The sequence below is a fragment of the Anser brachyrhynchus genome (assembly GCF_964034855.1).
Source record: "Anser brachyrhynchus genome assembly, chromosome: Z".
Classification (NCBI taxonomy): domain Eukaryota; kingdom Metazoa; phylum Chordata; class Aves; order Anseriformes; family Anatidae; genus Anser; species Anser brachyrhynchus.
Genome location: NC_137697.1, coordinates 58,182,151 through 58,202,362, shown reverse-complemented (window position 1 = coordinate 58,202,362; position 20,212 = coordinate 58,182,151). Strand labels below are relative to the sequence as shown.

General features: G+C 40.4%; 1 protein-coding gene and 1 long non-coding RNA gene across 7 annotated transcripts in view; one reads left to right on the top strand and one right to left on the bottom strand.

Moving 5' to 3' along the window:
- Positions 1–20,212, top strand: part of LOC308185095 (uncharacterized protein) — an 846,543-nt gene that overhangs the window by 11,085 nt on the left and 815,246 nt on the right. For 3 of the 4 annotated variants that reach the window (XR_013943103.1, XM_080572831.1, XM_080572830.1), the window contains 2 exons: positions 3,970–4,112; positions 4,928–5,074. Coding sequence is in view for 2 of the 4 variants with exons in the window: in XM_080572831.1 (XP_080428957.1) it covers positions 3,970–4,112; positions 4,928–4,938 (154 nt within the window). In the remaining 2 variants the exon portion in view is untranslated. Of the gene's footprint in view, positions 1,647–3,969; positions 4,113–4,927; positions 5,075–20,212 lie in introns of those variants that run through there. The other variant, XM_080572832.1, reaches the window with a different exon arrangement.
- On the bottom strand, positions 1,910–4,508 carry LOC308185105. 3 transcript variants are annotated; one of them, XR_013943116.1, is made up of 4 exons: positions 4,298–4,508; positions 3,897–4,017; positions 3,407–3,503; positions 1,910–2,296 (listed from the first exon to the last, which is right to left on the bottom strand). It is a non-coding gene; the product is annotated as an uncharacterized lncRNA (long non-coding RNA). The 3 variants fall into 3 exon arrangements; XR_013943117.1 differs by lacking the exon at positions 1,910–2,296 and having other exon boundaries at positions 2,306–3,503; XR_013943118.1 differs by lacking the exon at positions 1,910–2,296 and having other exon boundaries at positions 2,306–3,503; positions 4,308–4,508.

The following is a 20,212-nucleotide window of genomic DNA, read 5'->3' as shown; positions in this document are numbered from 1 at the left end:
TTATTTCTACAAAGCTGTCTCAGTTTGAAACCTTGAGACAGTTCAGTGTTGGGTAGTCATCTGTCTCAAAATGCTGAGAAGATGGGGCTGCATTCATTTCCAAACTGGCTGTCATAAAGGCCTTAAACTTTGCGTTATGTTGAGGCAGTGGTGATCTCAGCCTTCTTGTATTTCTCTGAGTAATGTAGCTCCCAAAAGAGATCCCAAGGTCCAGAAAAGACGTGGAAATAATTGGTGGCTTGTAAGGAAAAATCATATTCCATCACACAGCAACACCAGAGCTGTCTGTAGAAGTCAGCTGAAGTTATTTATGTTTCATCTGAACGGAGTAAGAAAAGAGCAGTTAATATGAAAGAATGCATGTCTGACAATCATACAAGCGGATGAGAGCCTGTTTTATCTGGGTCTGTGGATTTTGTATCTGTATGCTGTTGAGGAGATTGTCAGAATTCTGATTAGAGAATAAGGAACCTACAGAAAGTGCAGTACGCAAATGCTGGAGAGCACGGGTCAAAGTTTTACGCTTCCTGGGACTGCCTAGCATATTAAGAGGTCTAGGGAAAAAATGGCTGTGGTTCAACATTAACAGCACATTGACAAGTGTGATTTAAACCTATCCACATCTAAATCAGTCAGCCCTACTGAAATCTTCAAATACTTAAGAGGTAACCCGTAGCCAATGGTGTCAAAAAGTGCTGTGAGATTTGAGAAAGTAACCTGCATTTCTCTCCCATAACAGTTTTGTCCTTGTGTGAGAAGCAAGTGAGGGAGTTTGCTGCCCTTGTGTCTTTTGTTTAACCTCTATCAGCACCACATGTAGTAAACTGCTACTGTCTTAAATAAATGTTACGCCTTTGAGAAACAAATTAGATGGCAAATAATGTGTTAAGAGCTGACTGCCTTCTTCCCCCCAGACAGCTGAGATGCACCTCTTTTTCCCTCTCAAGCATTTGCTGCTTTGCACTTCCTTTTCTTTCATTGGAGAGTCAGATAAATCGGTTGCTTTGCACTAGTATATGTTCCTTGGAAAGCCGCTTAAACTCTCTTCAAACACTGGACTACCTATACATTGATTGCTTCCTCTAAGTGGCACTTCTGCTCTAGCTGGATCCTCTAAATCCCATTTTACTGCTTCTGCTTACTAAGCAGGTGAGAGAAACTTTCATAACCGGTGAGCAGAGAAGAAGGAGCTGTAGTTCTGTATAAAGAAAATGTTTGGGAGTTTTGAAGCTGTTTCCCCTGCTCAGCTGCCATCCCTATGTTAATCAATCACCTGATCTTTTGCATTACAGCAGAAGTCTTGATTCAGTTATTAAGGAAAGTTATTTCTGAAAATACTCAGCCACCTCTGCATGCCAAACCTTTAATGGCACTGTGCAATATGCACATTGCAGTGATAAATCAGGTTGTGGAATGAATGGCAACATAAATATTTGGCTCCAGATCCAAAATGTCATTTATTTGGCCATTTTATTTAGGGTAGCACTCCCCGCCCCTCCCATTCCCTCCCCCTCCTATTCCCTCCACCTCCCTTCCCTCCCCTCCCCTCCCCTCCCTTACACTCCCCTGCCCTACACTCCCCTCCCCTACACTCCCCAATACTCCCCTACGCTCCCCTCCCCTATACTCCTCTCCCCTACACTCCCCTCACCTACAATACCCTCCCCTACACTCCTCTCCCCCACACTCCCCTCCCCTACACTCCCCTATATTCCCCTATACTACCCCCCCTACACTCCCCTCCCCTACACACCCCTACACTCCCCTACACGGCCCTCCCTTCCCCTGCCCTGCCCTCCCTTCCCTTCCCCTGCCCTGCCCTCCCCTTCCCCTCCCCTCCCCTTCCCCTCCCCTTCCCCTCCCCTTCCCCTCCCCTTCCCCTCCCCTTCCCTCCCCTTCCCTCCCCTCTTGTCCTCTCTTCTCCTCCTCTCCTCTCTTCTTCTCCTCTCTTCTCCTTTCTTTCACAAACTTGAATGCCGAAGAGGGAGAACCGTCACTTCAAATCACTTCAGTCATTCTCGTAGCTTATATCACTGGCTGATTCATGGGAATCCATCAGCGGTAGTCATAAGTGTTGCAGCTGCTGGGTCACTAGTCAAGCAAGAGTCTCAAACTGGGAATCGCTGACTTCTTTCTGTGGCTCAGACAGGTGACTTTCAATTCCACCCTGCCTTGGGCACGTCCTCTTGCTGTGTCCCCACCTACAGTGCAGTTTTGCTTAGAAGCAGAAGCACGGTTTTGAAGTAGTTCCACTGCTTCCATTTTCAATGATTTAGCTTGGCTAGCCAAGTGGTTTCTGTAAATAGAACGCAATCAAGAGATTTTGGTTAGAAACAACTAACTGAGCAGTTCCTTTCCACATGGGCAATGAATATTTACCCTTTCCTAATGGAGACTGCAGTGTAAGAGATAATGACAGATCATTCAGAGAGCTTTGAAATAGCCCTTGGGGATGCTTAGTCCAGAGGACCAGAGTAAATCTGTACACCATGGAATCACTCTGAATTACTTCCTAACAGAAGCGTGTCCTTACTATGTCTGCTATGGCTTCAGCTGGTTTCAGTGTTCTTCTTCACCTAATACTTCAATTAAGAGTTCTAAAGAAAGATGGAAAGATTGAGAAATATCTAAATCACGGATGAAAAGTGCTTTGAGGACTTTGGTCTTTAGCCCCATAAAGCATCAAAGTGCTGTCCTATGAAGCAAATGCTTTATTCTCTTGATATCTAAGGAGGTAAATAAATCCAATGTTGGAACATTAAGGATTGGTTAGAAAAGTAAACCTTGAAAACAAGTAAAGGAGAAGACCAAGTAAGCAATTGCAGTGCCTGTGGGGTAACTGCAGGGTTAGGCAAAGAACTATTGTGCAATGCAATCTTGTTATAAAAGAAGTATTATGTGAATTTTTACTGTTTTATTTCTTGAGTGTTCTATTTGAAAGGGAGTGAATCTATCAGGATTAGCTGTTTAATTTAGAAATGTAATGAAAACTGGTTTCTCTTTCCTTTTGAGTTCACCCCTTTTTATAGGATTTTATAATCGAGTAAGTAGGTATTTTTTTAAAACAGAGTAAAAGCGGGTAATTATATGCACAATTATTTTTAAAATACAGTAACAATAGCAAGGATGAGATGAAAGGTATTTATACACTATTATACTGTCACGGTATGTCCCATACATTAGTAACAGTCAGAGGATTCATGTTAGTGAACAAAAGATATCTTTAAATAAGTAAATAAATAATTAAATATATGTGCATATAGGTAGATAGATTGACAGATAGATAGATAGGTAGATAGACAGACAGACAGGCACCTAAGAAACTGCTGTGAAGCTTCTTGCTCTCTTTTCTAAAAGTTAAAGTGAATACAGCATCAGGGTGTGTTACAAACATTACAAGCATTACCTTCAATCCACCACAGGTACACACGAGAGGTCAGTCTGCAGGTTGTGAAGGCAAAGAAACTGCTCTGGTTTGATGTGAAGAACCAAGACGTAAGTTGCTGTCAGAGAAAAGATGCTGTCAAAGTGCGTCACGTCTATGCTAGAGCATCTCTACTTATCCAGTCTGGGTGATCTTACGAGCATTCTGAAGCCCCAGAGGAGGGTCTGTTTGTCTTTTCTGCTTTTATAGCCAGTGAAAATTCTTACAATTTTACACAGAGTGGATGAAAAACACTAAGTGTACTTCCAATCTTCACAGCTTCTAAGCAAGTGGAGATGAGGTTGTGGAATAAGCAAATAAAGTGTTGATCTGGAAGCAGCGTAAAGATTGTCTTTAACCAGGGCCTTGCATTCTTCATTTTTATACCATTACTTGCCTTCAAGTGCATGATCATTATTTTATTAACTTTCTACCACTACAGAAATGCACCTGATTCTTTCAAAAAACTTACGGGTGGTAATTGGAAATATTCATCAGCATTCTCTATTTCCTTCTTCATCTCAATTCTCTTCTGGCCTGTGAAGCTTTTCAGATCAGAGATGGAGATCAGCTATAATACGGAGTATTGGAGACTGCAAAGGAAAAGAAGAATCACACGAAAAACTCTTTTCAGCCTCACGTGCAATCATCAAAGAAAAGAATACCAAAAGAATACCGCTTTATCATGGTAAGCATAAATTTGAGCATAGGTCTCCTATAACTGAAGCGAGGTTAAACAGGTTCCAAAGAAGGTGAAGGAGCACACCCAAAATCATTTCCATAAAACCGTGTTTTCAAACAAATGGTTTAAAGATTTAGATTTTCTTACAGGTGAAGAATGAAAATATAAAATAAAATAAAATAAAAAATTACCAGGACATACAGTTTTCTTCTAGCTTGCTTTGCTTCATTCAGTTAATCTGAGTCTTGGGTCACAATCAGGGAGCAGCATTGTACAGAAATGCCAAAGCCTCCCCAAGCTTGTTATATCTTCATCAACAGGGCTTTGATACTGCTGCCTCCTCAGCAATGTCGGCAATTTAGTAGGAAAGTTGGTGTCCACCAGGTCAAATTAGGAAGAGGAAATCCCTCTTGCTCATCCCTTCAAACTAAACTCTAAGTAGAAGGAAGTGATCCCAAGCTGCAGTCCTGACATCTATGCTGCAAAGTCATCCAATGTGACATGTTACTATACCAGCCTGTTAGGAAGATAAACAAGAGTTTTGAGTTTATGATGTTTGTTTAGAATTAAGCTCAAAGCGTTAGTCCTTTGATATGTTTTTGTCTGCAAGTGTTTTCACTGTTTCCCAGACAATGTCTCCAGCAAGCTAGCTGCTTGTTTCATTTGGCCAGATATTTGGCCATATCTGGCCAGATATTTGCCTTCTTAGTCAATAACCAAATCTGTCAAGTTAAGAACATGGAATTAATGAAAAGGAAATCCTTTTATTTTGGTCTGAGTTCACTTTTGTTTGTTTGTTTGTTTGTTTGTTTTCTTTCTAGACCAAGAATGAATCATGGAGAACCAGCAAAACTGAGGTGAAAAACGAAATGAAAAATGTTAAGGTCAGGCAGCTTGCTCACTGCAAGTGCTAATCTGGAAGCAGATGGAGTGCATCTTCATACACAACATCCTGAGACACTCAACAGGTCAGCCCATTTGATGAAGTACATTGCTGTCCTGAATTTTAATGTGACAGGGGTACTTTTAAGTCTCTTGTTTATGCTTTAGTACTTGAGGCGTATGGCAGGAGCACAGCACGCTCTTATTTGTCCACCCTTATTTGTTGATCGTGTGTAGGAAAAAGAGAACGTGCAGAGGCCCTCACCCATACTTTGCATCTGTCACTCTGTGCAGCTACATCACTGAGCAAAAGTACCAAACTTAACGCTTGTGAAAGGACTTTACACAAACTACAGAATACTAAAAGGAAGCATTCACAATAAAAACACATTTTTTTCCTCAGCCAAGCATCAAACCACTTACAGAAGGGCATGGGCCCTCTCTATGCACCTCAAGGTGGGATCCACAAATCCTCACGTGGTTTCATCACATCCAGCACGCTTCTCTGTCCCTCCTAGCTAAACCTGCACAGAGGCAGCTGCTCCCAAATTGCCATGGTGACATCACTCAGTTCTGTTTCTGAAGTCATCACCGTAGGCGCCTTGCAATGACAACAGAACACTCTCTGTTGCTAATGCGTATGTCTCAGAAACAATTAGAGAAGTGCCACTATCCCCAAGTTGACTTTAATTAGAGTAGTTCAAAAATTATTCTCTGCTACCATACATCCGTGGAAGGTGTGTGATAAATCTTGTCCTTCAGCAAGGATTACAGACAAAAGGAGCTTGATTGTGATACGTTCCCCTTACTTCCAGAGCTGTTGACTTTTTATTTCCGTGTAAGAAAAAAGAAGGTGAAATCAACAATTCTCTTCCTCCGAGTTGGGAATATGAAATAAGCCCAATTATCCAGGAAGCCTTAAAAAGGAAACTATATTTTTCCTTGTTAAACACCTTGTTTCTTCCGAAAAATTTTCCAGTACTTTGCAGCTGCGGTGGTTTTAATCGGCTGGGCAGTGGAGTTCCACCACGGCCACTCTCTCACTCCCCCTCCTCAAAGAGAAAGGGGAAGAAAATACAATGCAAAGGGCTCAAGGGTTGAGATAAGGACAGGGAGATCGCTCAACAATTATTGTGACGGGCAAAGCAGACTCAGCATAGGGAGATAGTAAGATTTATTGCCTGTGTTCTGTTTTTTATTTTTTGACTTTTTTTATTTTTTGACTTTATTTATTGACTGTGTTCTGTTGCCTTGGAGGTATAGTAACAAGTAGTATAGTCCAATTGGAAAAGATCAGTAGATCAAAGCTACCTAAGGCTAAAGGCCTTACATGTTCATCATGTGGTTCCAGCATCTAGGAGCTTTGGACTAGATTCATTTGGAGCCATTGGACAAAAATGCCTGCAAGCTTTGATTCTAATCTATCCGAAGAACAGGTGATTAGTTTGGGTTTTTATATCCCGTTTAGAGGTTGCAATACATTGATCTTGCACCTGAAACAGATCTTTAATTTCTGTTTCTTTAGAGAGAACATTCATTCATGTAGCACTAATCCTCTCTGAAACTGCAAGTGGATGGAGTAAATGTGATTACTGGAGTTTTATTGCAAAACTACATTCTTGCTCCATCCCAGCATCTAATAGAGATGCAGCCTTTGAGGAATAGATTTTCCTTAGTGTTCTAAGAAGAGCTGCATCCAAAGGAACTGGGGTTCTCCTAGGACCACTACAGAAATATTTCTGCTCTCCATAGCTTGTCCAGCACACTTGGTCAGAGCACAGTCACCTCTGACACTTGGTGCATGACACTTAACATAGACTCACAGTTTACACTGAGGTCAATCTGAAAATGAGAATCATGTTGGAGATGAGAAGAAGGTGACAGAGATGTGCTTAGGATAAATGAGTAATTTCTGTGCCCATTTCTGTGCCCATTTCCCATTTTAGTGAATTAATTTAACAGCTGTCAGTAACTTAGATCACGATAGATTTTATTTCCTAATTATTCTGACATAGTTTCCCAATTATTCTGACAGTACATTTTCCTGTCCACTGTAGGTTTGTTCCACTTCCTAGAGCAGTCAAGCTGGATTCTGCCATGTGTCAGCAGAATTTTACATAAACTTTTCCTGAGTGCACTGTACATGGATAGAATATAAACCTTGTTTAACTTCCGTCATCAAGCTGAATAGAATCATAGTAATCAATAAGTGTTTTAAAGGACTAAGCATCTTTTTTTTTTTTCCCCTTATGTCTATTTTCTGTATTTACATAGTAGACCATGCCACATCTATAAAAACATTCTATTGAAAAATATGAAAACAGTTATCTTAAGAAACAAAAATGTATACCAGCTAAGTGTACTAACCAGTGAAAAGCTTTTTACCAGTTGAACTTGAACCAAAAGAGATAGGAGAACTTTGCAGAAAACAAATAAAGACAAGGAATCAGGGTTTCTAGGTCAATCTCATGTCATAGAAAGCCAAGAAGATATAGAGTGAGTGTTTTTTCATTTGCTGTAATAAAAATAAAAAAATCAGTTTAATATACAACAAATTCAATTCAGATGATCAAGCTGGGGAGTGGTCTGCATGAGAATGATACAGAATCTGTGGTAGATATTTTAAAGAAAAAGTTAAATAAGTCTGGGTTGCTGTGATATCATTGATGCTGTCTGAAGAAAGTTATTGACCAGGAGGTTTCTTAAGTTTTTCACGGGTGTCTTAGGAAGAAAAGAAATGAAAAACGGAGGGAAGTGAGAGCAGGAAGGCTTATACAATGTCGAAAAACTGAATATCCCGGGATAAATGCTTAGTTCTACAGACGAAACGAGGTTTCCATGCAGGGAAATTGTTTGCCTGAATTTTCTGTAAGAGTTTCCTGGTGACTAAGGAAATCAATGGGAAAGGACTCACTTGAGAAAGCACTTTGTTCTTACAGGTCCCATTTCAATACATACTATGATACGTCCAGAGGTAAATATGTTTCATCGTCATTTGGTTTACTTTCCTGTGAGTCTGATCAATGGAGACACAGGACAGCCACGCACAGTAGTCCTCTCAGGTAAGAAAGCGTTCTCCTTCCAACAGGGATGTTAGAGTGAGCTCTGCAGGGAGACAGGGAACAAGATAAAAGATGGTGATTCCTAGGTCTTAGCTAGCACAATTGCATGTTAACGACCCAAAGATAAGGGAGTAAATGACTGTATGCATAGATAATGGAACCAGCAAGAACTGGCTTGAGCGATGAAGTCTGTCAAAGACAGGGAAGGCCAGAAAATTAGCAGTGAGGAAGACTTCTGCCCTTCATCAAAGACCACCAGAGTATGCCGGATAACCACCCAAGAACTCCAGTACCCATACAAATAGAGACAGGAACCTACGTGACTGATTCTTCGGAGACCTGATGACTAAGTAAGAGACTTATGGGGGAAATGAAATGAAGATGGATTTGTTCCACTAAGAGAAGCACACAGCAACCGTTGGTGTTCAAGTTAGGTGGAGCTATCCCCCTTGTGCCTGGCGTGTGTGCGCAGCGCCGAATAAACATACCTGCTTTATAACTATTCTGAGGTTTTAGAGTCTGATTTCTGCAAGTCAATACTCCTAATTTTTTGTTTTTGAAGCATAGCTTTTAGAGTACTTTGTACCGTTCAATAATTGCTTGACCTGTGGAAGAATGGTGTATACCTGTCGGATGTTGAATACCCCACTGTTGAAAAAAAAGTGGGTTGTGTGGGCCGCATATCCTAGGTCGTTATCTGTTTTAATCATTTTTGGGATTCGTAATGTCACAAAAGCTGACAAAAATGTTTACACACATCCTTTGTCTTTTCTCCTGTATGGAGAGATTCAAAAATACAGGCAGAAAAGGTATCAATTGAAACATAAGCATAGCGAAGTTTTCCGAATTCTAGCGAATGTGTAACATAAAAAACAGTCCCTTAAGTCTATTACTATTAATGTCCATGACTGGGGGAGCATAATTGGAGATGGCAATCCCAGTTGAAGTGCTCCCATACCTTCCATGACTTCATTAATTTTCTTGCTTTAAGTTGTTAAGCAGCTTGGCCTTTGGGCCTTATGTATCCTATTCCTCCCGGATCGAAGGGAAACAGATCCAACCCCTTTTCAGGGCCTTTAGGGCCTGGATCAAAAGGATAGTCCAGGTGATCAGGGGGCATAACAGCAAAAGCCTGTGATGGCGGTAGTGGCAGGTGGGCCAGTGGCATAGCAGGCAGATCAGTGGACAAGCCCGCAGCTCCCTCACTATCTGGCAAACCACATGTTTGTGATTGTGGTCCCGCATGGCTCTTTAAGGCCTCAGAGACTGCTCGCCTGGTGCTGAGCAATCCAGCTGCAACCTTGTCGTTTTTGGTAGCAGAGTCCCAAAGCTTGAACTCAATTTGGTACCGTGTTTCAGGATCGTAAACTTCCCGATTTGTAATAGAGGGAATAAGCTGGAAGGTTACCAGGACATTCTTTGGTTCTAAGGCCATATGATTCCCCATGGCGTGCAACTGCTTACCTTCGGCCAGTGAGGGGCAGTTGTGTGCGCGGGTCTGCTGCTCTCAGCTTGAGGTTCTTTTCAGCTCGGGTGCGCTTCCTTTCAAAGCGAAGTCGCTTCTTTCAGCTTGCTGAGTTTGGCTGAACCTATCTTCATGAGGCGATCAGTGTCCCTGTTCCTGTCCTGGTCCCTGCTCTGTTAGCCTGTCCCTGTTCATTCATTTTTTGTTTTTGTCCCTGTTCTGTTAGCTTGTCCCTGTTCCTGTTCCTCAGGTCCCTGTTCCATCATCATTTGTGGCGAAATGACGACATGGACTCCAGGGTTTCTTTAAGGATCAATAACTTCAACAACCACCCCATTGAGAACAGGCTCCCTTCCCATACCATCAGCTATACCAGCAGCACTTTTCCACTAACTATTCATTGGCTAACTATTCATTGGTTAACTTCGCCTGGCAACAGCAAACATTCAGCAAATTCCATGTCTTCACTGTTGGAGAACAAACAGTTTGAGACTGCAAGGCGTCTCCTGAATCACCCTTCTTTGTTCCTTCTAACTTCTTTACATTCCTCATGGCCTCATCATTATGAGTCCGATGTTATCACCAACCATGGGTTTTATCAACCCCCATGGCAACACTCCCACATCCAGGGACATGGCCCAGGTGGCACAGATGTTGGGAGTTCCTGTTACCAAGGAGTGAGTTTACCCATGTTTCAAGTCACAAGATACAGACTAGACTGTGTGAGACATCAGGTTACATTGCATCAGAATAAAATAGTTGAACACTCACCCAGAACATTAGGGTAGAAACATTCATAGAATCTTAGAATCACTCAAGTTGTAAAAGTTCTCTAAGATCATCTAGTCCAATAGGAGATAGATGCATTTTTATCCCTTATCTCTACAAAATTCAAATAAATAAAATGGTCAAAAGAAAGAAAATCTCTTCAGGATTTCCACAAGAGCAAAATTCACTTTGCTTTATGTGATTTTGTTTAGAATTTAGTAGTATTTGTCATATTCTGCAGTTGGTGTTCTATTCCTGCAGAAGTGTTAAGTGTTTTGATTTCACTATTTGGAGTAAAGATGCATGCTGTGTTACAACAATATAATTTTATTTTATATTTTGAGCTATCTGTTCCATCTATCTCTTTTTTGTTTGTTTGTTTTTGTCTATGACATGGAAATAAAATTAAAAGATGGAAAAATGGTTTCCCCTCACACTAAAGTCCATATGATTAACAGTTACTGAAAAACAAGCCCAACCACTGAAATAGGCAGGAGCCATCAGATGTCTTCATAACATACTGACCTCTTTAAATCATAACCATACAAACATTGGCAAAAGCAGTGCAGTTTCATATGAATAATTCCAGGGAAGCAAAATAGAATACATTATGCCTGCTCAACTCTGCAATTGCTCATAGAAGAAAGGCTTTGCTGGCCTGATGATTGGCTTCAGCTTCATCAAAAATAATTAAATATTTTCATCTGTCTGGTGATTTGTTTATTGCATTGAAATCCTGGTCTTCCACGCATGCATAACCCTCCTGAAATATTATAAGAGGTTTGAAAGTGCAACTACAGCATGTGAGCTGAATCTGTAAAGCAAATCCATACATAATATACAATTCAAAACACATGAAACTTGTAAAAGTATGTTGCTTGCAGAACATTCTGCAATGTAACCTCCATCACATTCAGGTAAAATGCATCCCTGTTTGTTTACATCTAGTATTGATTGGGCCAGAGCATGAAGTTTCACTACAATTTAAAAAAACGCTATCTCTAAAAGTAGTACCTCTGGAGATCACATTTCTCATAGATAATTATGACTGCTGGATATTTCACTAGAGTTCTTCAAAACTTTATGGGGATGAAATTTATTAAGAATTAGTGAATATTCTTGTACATTTGAATGTAACAGCAGAAAGTCGTTGTGAGGATAATATATTCGTATCTTTTAATGAAATAAATAAAGCATGAAACGCCTGTCGCTTTAGTAATAAACTGCTTTATGACAAAATGGTCTTTCTATTGTTTTGTGGCAAATGGTCATGAAGAAAAATATTACTCTCCTTCAAGCATTAATCATAAGCCCCACAGTGTCACCTGTCTTAAATGAAAAAAATAAAAAAATAAAAAACAAACACAAACTTCTCACTATCCTACATAAAAGGATCTCAAATTTATAAAAAAATATTTAGCAGAATGGAGAAAAAATAAAGGAAGAAGTGGGGGCAAATGTGTCCTTGCATCAATTTCATATTGAGCATGTGGATATGTAAGTCTCCACACTGGAGATTTTCCTTATCCAGACAAATACACAAACATTCAGGTGAGTAACAGCTGAATACCTCTTACTTCTGCAAAGCCTCACTTGCTCCAAGTTTCTCTAGGAACCATAAGGATTCTTGTCTAGCATTAGAGATAATAATTAGCTAAAAACTCTTTTTCCCTATTCATGTCCTAACCTGTCAGGTCAATTCAACATTTTCAAACAAAACAAAGCAGGGTGAAAATTCCAAACAGTTCCATAATCTCTGTCTCCAAATTGTTTCCCTAGTTTGGTTAAATAAGAATTTGTAAATTTATATAAGCATTTATAAATTTAAATAAGAATTTATATTTGTAGTAGGGGTCAGCTTGTTATTGTGCCACTTAGTAAATCTGTAATCCAGTCTAGTAAATCAAGGAGCCAAAACAGGGATCCAGGAACAGCAGGCAGAGCCAATTGCATTAGAGTGATTTGGGGTTGAGAGCTTAGCTTTTTGTTTGTTTTGTTTTGTTTTTGAAAACAGGCTAAAAAAACTGTATTAACAGAACTCCCAAGATGCTTGTCTGCAACCAGCATTATTCCTGGTTTTCTGCTTCCTTTTTTTTTAATGCCTTTCCATCTCTCCTCTCACATTCTTTTGTTTATTTGTTTGTTTGTTTGTTTGTTTGTTTGTTTTGTCAGTGACATTTATTTGCAGCATAATGTTAATGACTCCAGATTTCCTGGCATCACTAGTCAAAACTTTTGCTGTGTTCAGTACTGTCTTCTGTTGTACTTGAGAAGCTGCAGGGAGGAAAGAGAAAACCCTCCAGACAATTTAAAGTGGTAAACAAAATCACTGGAACTTGGCAATTTGTCAATGTCTTTATTAAGCCTTCTACTCCTGATGTAACACACCCAGTGTCTGGAGAAAGTCTTCCTTTGACTTGATTATGACAAGGTTTCAGCACAAGGGAACTCATTCCCAAAATTCTTATTTTGAATTCTGGTAAACTTTAACCTTCACATGACACTTTTCAAGAGACAAAGAAAATAATTATTTTTCACATATATTTTGGGGGAAAAAGAGCTCTGTCTGAATAGAAGGAAGGTGAGAAAATTATTTTAGACAAAAAAATATTGCAGAACTTACAAGAATAGGTATTATGGTCGAGTTTGGGCCAGTGATCTTAATGTTGCCATGAAGATTTAAAAGGCAGTCCAGGGAAATGTCTTCAAAATATAGAATCATAGAATCATTAAAGTTGGACCTTCAGGATAATCTGGTCCAACCATCACCCTACTACCAATGTCACCCACTAAACCATGTCCATAAGCACCACGTCCAACCTTTCCTTAAACACTCCCAGGGATGGTGACTCCACCACTTACCTGGGCAATCTGTTCCAAAGCCTGATTACTCTTTCTGAGCAGAAATGTCTCCTAATTTTCAACCTAAACCTCCCCTGGCACAGCTTGAGGTCATTCTCTCTGGTCCTATCACTAGTTACCTGTGAGAAAAGGCCGACCCCCTAGATCCCCATAGATTCCTTTCAGGTAGTTGTATATGCATTACTATTATCTGTTTAAAAATATCTGTTACTTTCACTTCTTACCAAGATGCAAGAGAGATTTCAGACAGTGCACCACTTCCACATCTGATTTTCTCCATATTTTTTTTTTTCATCTGAGACATCTCCAAAGAAGGCAGAAGCTCGTAAGAACTTCCTTCATTCTGCTATGGAAAGAGTCTACTTACTGGAGATGATTATGCTATTAACATAGCAGCAATTTAAATTACCAGAAATATGTGCGCCAACGCAGGGGAGAAAGGCCACAGTATTAATGTAATTAATAATGATAATAATAATCATCATCTAGGTAGGAAACTAATTTTTGTCTAAACTGTCTGACAGTTGTATGAGTCAGCTGAATTTCTGCTGATATTCAACTTACCGTGACACCAGCCAGGGTGGACTATTTTATAACCAGACTTAAATAAACTCCATAGTACAGTGATTACAAAAGTATAAAAGCCTTATTAAAAACAAAGATTAAATACATTGTTATATAAATCTATTTCTGGAAGATGATATTAATACTCTCTTTTTAAGTACCAAACATAACATTAACATTATTACAGAGAGATCTTGGTCAGCCTTTGTCATTTTAATTAATCAACAACTGCAATAGTCTGAGTGCATGTGTATAAAAGGGGTTTGTAGGTATAAGTAAGCTCATGTTTCTATTTCAGACTATGCTTTGCATGATTTCACACAAAACTGTGTTGCCATTGCCCATCAGACAGAATCCTGCCACAGAAAACAAAACAGGATTTAATTCTGCAAGGTATTGGATGACGAAGAAAATTATGTTTGCAATCATAAATGATTAAATTTTTATCGAAACATATTTTTTACTGATTCTACTGCTAACACAGGAAGTCTCTGGGGCCAAAATGAAGAACATGAAACACATGGATTTCACAGTGGAGGAAATAATGTGGTGCCATGTTTGTATTTGGCTATCTTATTGCACTAAGGCACATATTTTCCTATCGGTGCAATGGAATGATTACAATGTAGTTATATACACCCCCAAAGTAATTACACAGCCCAACATGACTGCATCTGTTCCCTCAACAGACCTTTCTTGTTTTACTGTGATGTTATCCTCTATAAACAGTTTGGGTGAGAAAGACATTGAGCTAAATGAGGCTCAGGAAATTGAAAAAAAAAATTGTACATAAGGAAAGAGGCTGGCCTTGTAGAAAAACACCTGCTTAAAAAACAAGAATAAATTATATCACTGTGATTTCCTCATCTGGATGGGAGAATGGAAGCCAGACTTTGTTGCAGACACAATGGCTTCCACTGAGATAGATATAAAGTCATCCAGCCACAAATGTGGCTCCAAAAGAGATGAAGTGATTGCTTTTCCAGAGAAGAATCCTTCCTATTAGCCTGCAAGTAAGAAATATGTGTGTTTTGTGCCATCCATGTGGATATTTGCAGCCTTCTGTCCAAGATGACTTCTGAAGCCCTTAGAAGAGAGAACAGGATAATTTTTTACATTCCTAGTTTTCTATAAGCCCTTAAATTATTCACATTCCTCACTAGCATTAGGAAGAATCCATTTCTGTTCCACAGTTTCAGGGCTTTCCTCTACAATTGTAGTAAGTCTTCAAAGTGCTCATTTCTTTCACTTCCTCTAACCCATCGTTTCTCAATGGACAAGACCAAACAAAGGGCAAGTAAAATAACTGGTGTGATGCTGCTCATGTGCTGTCTGTGGTAATTCCATAATAAAATTACAAGAAGAAAAGAAAGTTCAGATCAGTTTCCAAAGCATCAGTATTTGGTGTTAACATCCCTCCTTTCACCTATATTCTTAAGTTCCTACTTCAACCCCTACTTAAAATGGCTTTCACTTGTTTGACAAAAGTCCTGTGAATTCTCCAATGAAATGAGTTTATTCTTTCTTCAGACTGAACTGAAGTTTCTGGAAAATCTGAAGTGATACTAAAGCCAAGAACTCCCTACAAAATGCCTTTGCGTTTAGATGGAATCAATGATTCTCTAGCATAAAGTAACACCTTCTTCTAAGAGCTAAATGTCCAAAATTGACATGTTTTGCATTTTTAACTACCTTCCATGATAAATATTACCATGTTGATATTTATATTCATATATTTTTTCACTCTATTTGTTCCATGTCTGATGAGTTGAAGCAAATATCAGTCTCCATTCCTTACTTGCCTACACTAGTTGTATGTGTAGAAATATTCACTTGCTCCACACTTTGAAAAATCTTGATAACATAACGCAGTTAATCCTCTTGATCAATTTGGTGTTTAAAATCTGTTCAAAGCCATATATGCAAAAGCTAGCACTTGAGCTCACAGAGCCACATTAATGGTTAATGAGCCTACCAGGGGAGGTGCCCTGCTGGACCTTCTGTTCACAAACAGAGAAGGACTGGTGGGAGGTGTGGTGGTCGGGAGCTGTCTTGGGCAGAGTGACCATGAAATGGTAGAGTTCTCTATTCTTGGTGAAATCAGGAGGGGGACCAGTAAAACTGCTGTCTTGGACTTCTGGAGGGCAGACTTTGAGCTGTTCAGGACACTGGTTGGCAGAGTCCCTTGGGAGGCAGTCCTGAAGGGCAAAGGAGTCCAGGAAGGCTGGGCACTCCTCAAGAAGGAAATCTTAATGGCTCAGGAGCGGTCTGTCCCCACGTGCCCAAAGATGAGCCGGCGTGGAAGAAAACCAGCCTGGCTGAACAGAGAGTTGTGGCTCGAGCTTAGGAATAAAAAGAGGGTTTATGATCTTTGAAAAGAGGGCAGGCCACTCAGAAGGATTATAAGGATGTTGTAAAGATGTGCAGGGACAAAATTAGAAAGGCCAAAGCTCATATGGAGCTCAATCTGTCTACTGCTGTTAAAGACAACAGAACATGTTTTTATAAATACATCAACACAAAAAGAAGGACTAAGGAGAATCTCCATCCTTTACTGGATGGGGGGGGGGGGGGGGGGAAACTTAGTGATGAGAGACGAGGAAAAGGCTGAGGTGCTTAATGCCTTCTTTGCCTCAGTCTTGAGCAGCAAGACCAGTTTTTCTCTGGATACCTGGTACCCTGAGCTGGTTGAAGGGGATGGGGAGCAGGATGTGGCCCTCACAATCCATGAGGAAATGGTTGGCGACCTGCTACAGCACTTAGATGTATGCAACTCGATGGGGCCGGATGGGATCCACCCGAGGGTGCTGAGAGAACTGGCAGAACTGGCCAAGCCGCTTTCCATCATTTATCAGCAGTCCTGGCTACCAGAGGAGGTCCCAGTTGACTGGCGACTAGCAAATGTGACGCCCATCTACAAGAAGGGCTGGAAGGTAGACCCGGGAAACTATAGGCCTGTTAGTTTGACCTCAGTGCCAGGGAAGCTCATGGAGCAGATTATCTTGAGTGTCATCACGTGGCACTTGCAGGGCAACCAGGCGATCAGGCCCAGTCAGCATGGGTTTATGAAAGGCAGGTCCTGCTTGACGAACCTGATCTCCTTCTATGACAAAGTGACACGCTTGGTGGATGAGGCTAAGGCTGTGGATGTGGTCTACCTTGACTTCAGTAAGGCTTTTGAAACCATTTCCCACAGCATTCTCCTTGAGAAACTGGCTGCTCTTGGCTTGGACTGGCGTACGCTACTTTGGGTTAAAAACTGGCTGGGTATCCAGGCCCAAAGAGTTGTGGTGAATGGATTCAAATCCAGTTGGAGGCCAGTCACTAGTGGAGTCCCCCAGGGCTCAGTACTGGGGCCAGTCCTCTTTAATATCTTTATCGATGATCTGGACGAGGGGATCGAGTGCACCCTCAGTAAGTTTGCAGATGACACCAAGTTAGGTGCGTGTGTCGATCTGCTCGAGGGTAGGAAGGCTCTGCAGGAAGATCTGGATAGGCTGGACCAATGGGCTGAGGCCAACTGTATGAGGTTCAACAAGGCCAAGTGCTGGGTCCTGCAGCTAGGGCACAACAACCCCAAGCAGCACTACAGGCTGGGAGATGAGTGGTTAGAAAGCTGCTTGGCAGAGAAGGACCTGGGAGTATTGGTTGATAGTCGGCTGAATACGAGCCAGCAGTGTGCTCAGGTGGCCAAGAAGGCCAACAGCGTCCTGGCTTGTATCAGAAACAGTGTGGCCAGGAGGGCTAGGGAAGCAATTGTCCGCCTGTACTCGGCTCTGGTGAGGGTGCACCTCAAGTACTGTGTTCAGTTTTGGGCCCCTCGCTACAAGAAGGACGTCGAAGTGCTCGAGCGAGTCCAGAGAAGGGCAACGAAGCTAGTGAGGGGTCTGGAGAACAAGTCTTACGAGGAGCGGCTGAGGGAGCTGGGGTTGTTCAGCCTGGAGAGGAGGAGGCTCAGGGGCGACCTTATCGCTCTCTACAGTTACCTTAAAGGAGGCTGTAGCAAGGGGGGGGTTGGTCTATTCTCCCACGTGCCTGGTGACAGGACGAGGGGGAATGGACTAAAGTTGCGCCAGGGGAGGTTTAGGTAGGATATTAGGAAGAACTTCTTTACGGAAAGGGTTGTTAGGCATTGGAATAGACTGCCCAGGTTGAGTCACCATCCCTGGAGGTCTTTAAAAGAAGTTTATATGTAGAGCTTAGAGATATGGTTTAGTGGAGGACTTGTTAGTGTTAGGTCAGAGGTTGGACTAGATGATCTTGGAGGTCTCTTCCAACCTAGATGATTCTGTGATTCTGTGATTCTCTGAAATTCTTGTAATAGAAGACAGCATTAAGTCCTCAGATTACAAAGGACATATGAGAAACTGGTCTATTTATACTTGCCATCTATTCAACACTTCTTTTGTGATGTACCTTCCTCAGCTGTAACCAGTGAATAATTAACCTATCATATTTCCCCCCACAGACATGCAATAAGGAGGATGGGGTCTTTGAAAGTTCAACATTTAGTGAATAATGAAATTTCTCACAAAGTCGATGTACTACAATCCATTTAAATATAAAACAGTAGTAACATGAAAGCAATATTCTTTTAGCTTAAGTTGCTAGCTGATTTTATTCATAAAATAAAATGTCTTTTTATAGGACTTTAATTATGATTTGGGAAGAATTGATTTTAGAGTTCATGCAGAATTATGAAATTTCACACTGTCTAGCAATGACCATGATCCTTAACAGAGTTAATACCCTGACAATGATCCTTTAGCAGGTCTTTTTTTTTAAGCTGACTTTATTATAAGACATTGCACCTTTGAAACTGATGGTTTTAGCGTTGTATTTGCTACAAGGTGTTTCTCTGCCAACATTGGTCAGTAATATCACATAAGCTTGATAGTTAAGATTTTATAAGACTACTCAGGAGTTTCTGTGGCATGAAGTTCTAGTCTCAGGAGGAGTGGAACAGCTCTTACTCATATGGTAAATTCACAGGACCACCAAGCAAGCCAGACTGCTAATGTGGATGTGCTTAGGCAATAATGAGTGTCTTGTCAGGTATAGATGTATCAGGCATCATAATTTTGCAGACCCCTATTATTTGACACTCTTATAGAAGGTCTCTATTTTACTTTTGCATACTGCTAGTAACACTTATGTGACACTAACCAAGAGCATGAAAGCACATTTTGATGTTTGCCATAGAGCAGTATACAAAACAACACTTATGTAGTAATATATCACTGTATTGCAGGACAGATCACGAACAGAATCAGCTTATCTAAGAGGGTAGGCACAACAAATAGAAAATCTTTTTGATTTAAAGATTCAGTGGCTCAGTGCCTGGATGACAAGAAGGATAAAGCTGTCTTGATGTGACATGTGACAGGCAACTTTTTACAGGGGAAAAAAAAAAAATAGGAAAAAAAAAAAAGGAAGCTAATCAACCAGAGATTGAAAACTTGAAAAATGACTATACCTTTATGGAAAATGATTAGCTGCCATTAATACAAATAGCAGATGTATAGTATGTACTTGGTGCTGAATTCAAAGACACCCTGAGATGTCACTGGGTTTTAAAAGGAAAATCAAGACCAGTTACCTTTTGCATATTTCATATGTAATCAAAGGTTGGATACAATCCAGAGATTCACATTCTCTGACATCTCCGCTCAGATGAAGGCTACTTGGTGACTGGTTACATTTTCCCTTCAAAAATTTAGTAAAATGATGTGTTTTTGAATGCACCAAACACAAAGCGAGTAGTCAGTGATGACTATACACTAAATAATTTTGCAACGATAAGCCTGCAGTTATAAGTCTGTTACTCATTACTTGCTTTCAATAGGCTGTTTCACAGTATGTACCTATCTGTCTCAAATATTTATCATGTATGTTTAAGAACCCGAGTTAAATAATGCTAGTTTTCAAAACACCGTATACATACAAAGTTATCCTGAGCAAGAGGTATGAAAAGGTAACAAGAGGAGTGAAGACTCCAAGCAACGATTTTGGACTGGGCAAGGAATAGATGCAACAGAAGAAATATATGACTGAAACAAGGTGAAGACTGTTCCTTTTAGGAGTAGCATTGCTTTAGAGCAGTTTGTGTCATGTATACGTAGTTTATACTTTTAAAATATAATACCCTTGCACTTCTGAAACAGGCCTCAAGCCAATCTTATCTGGTTTCAAATAACCATTATTAATCATTTCCGCTACTTTCAATGTTTCAGGAAAGAACAGGGACCCATCATAATAGGTTTTATACAAATAGCTACTATGAAAATTCTCCAACTGTAAATAGCTCACACACAGAAATGGTGGGGAAAGAAAAATAATATTCTTTGTTTAAGCATAACCATCCTCAACAGAACATTAGTTTAGTAATTTAAAGAAAACCTTGAGCTGGAAGAATCAATAAATTCATGGTTATTCAAGTCATCTGGCATGTGATATATTTCTTGATTACGGCAGGACTTGCTCCTAATATCTAAAACTTATTA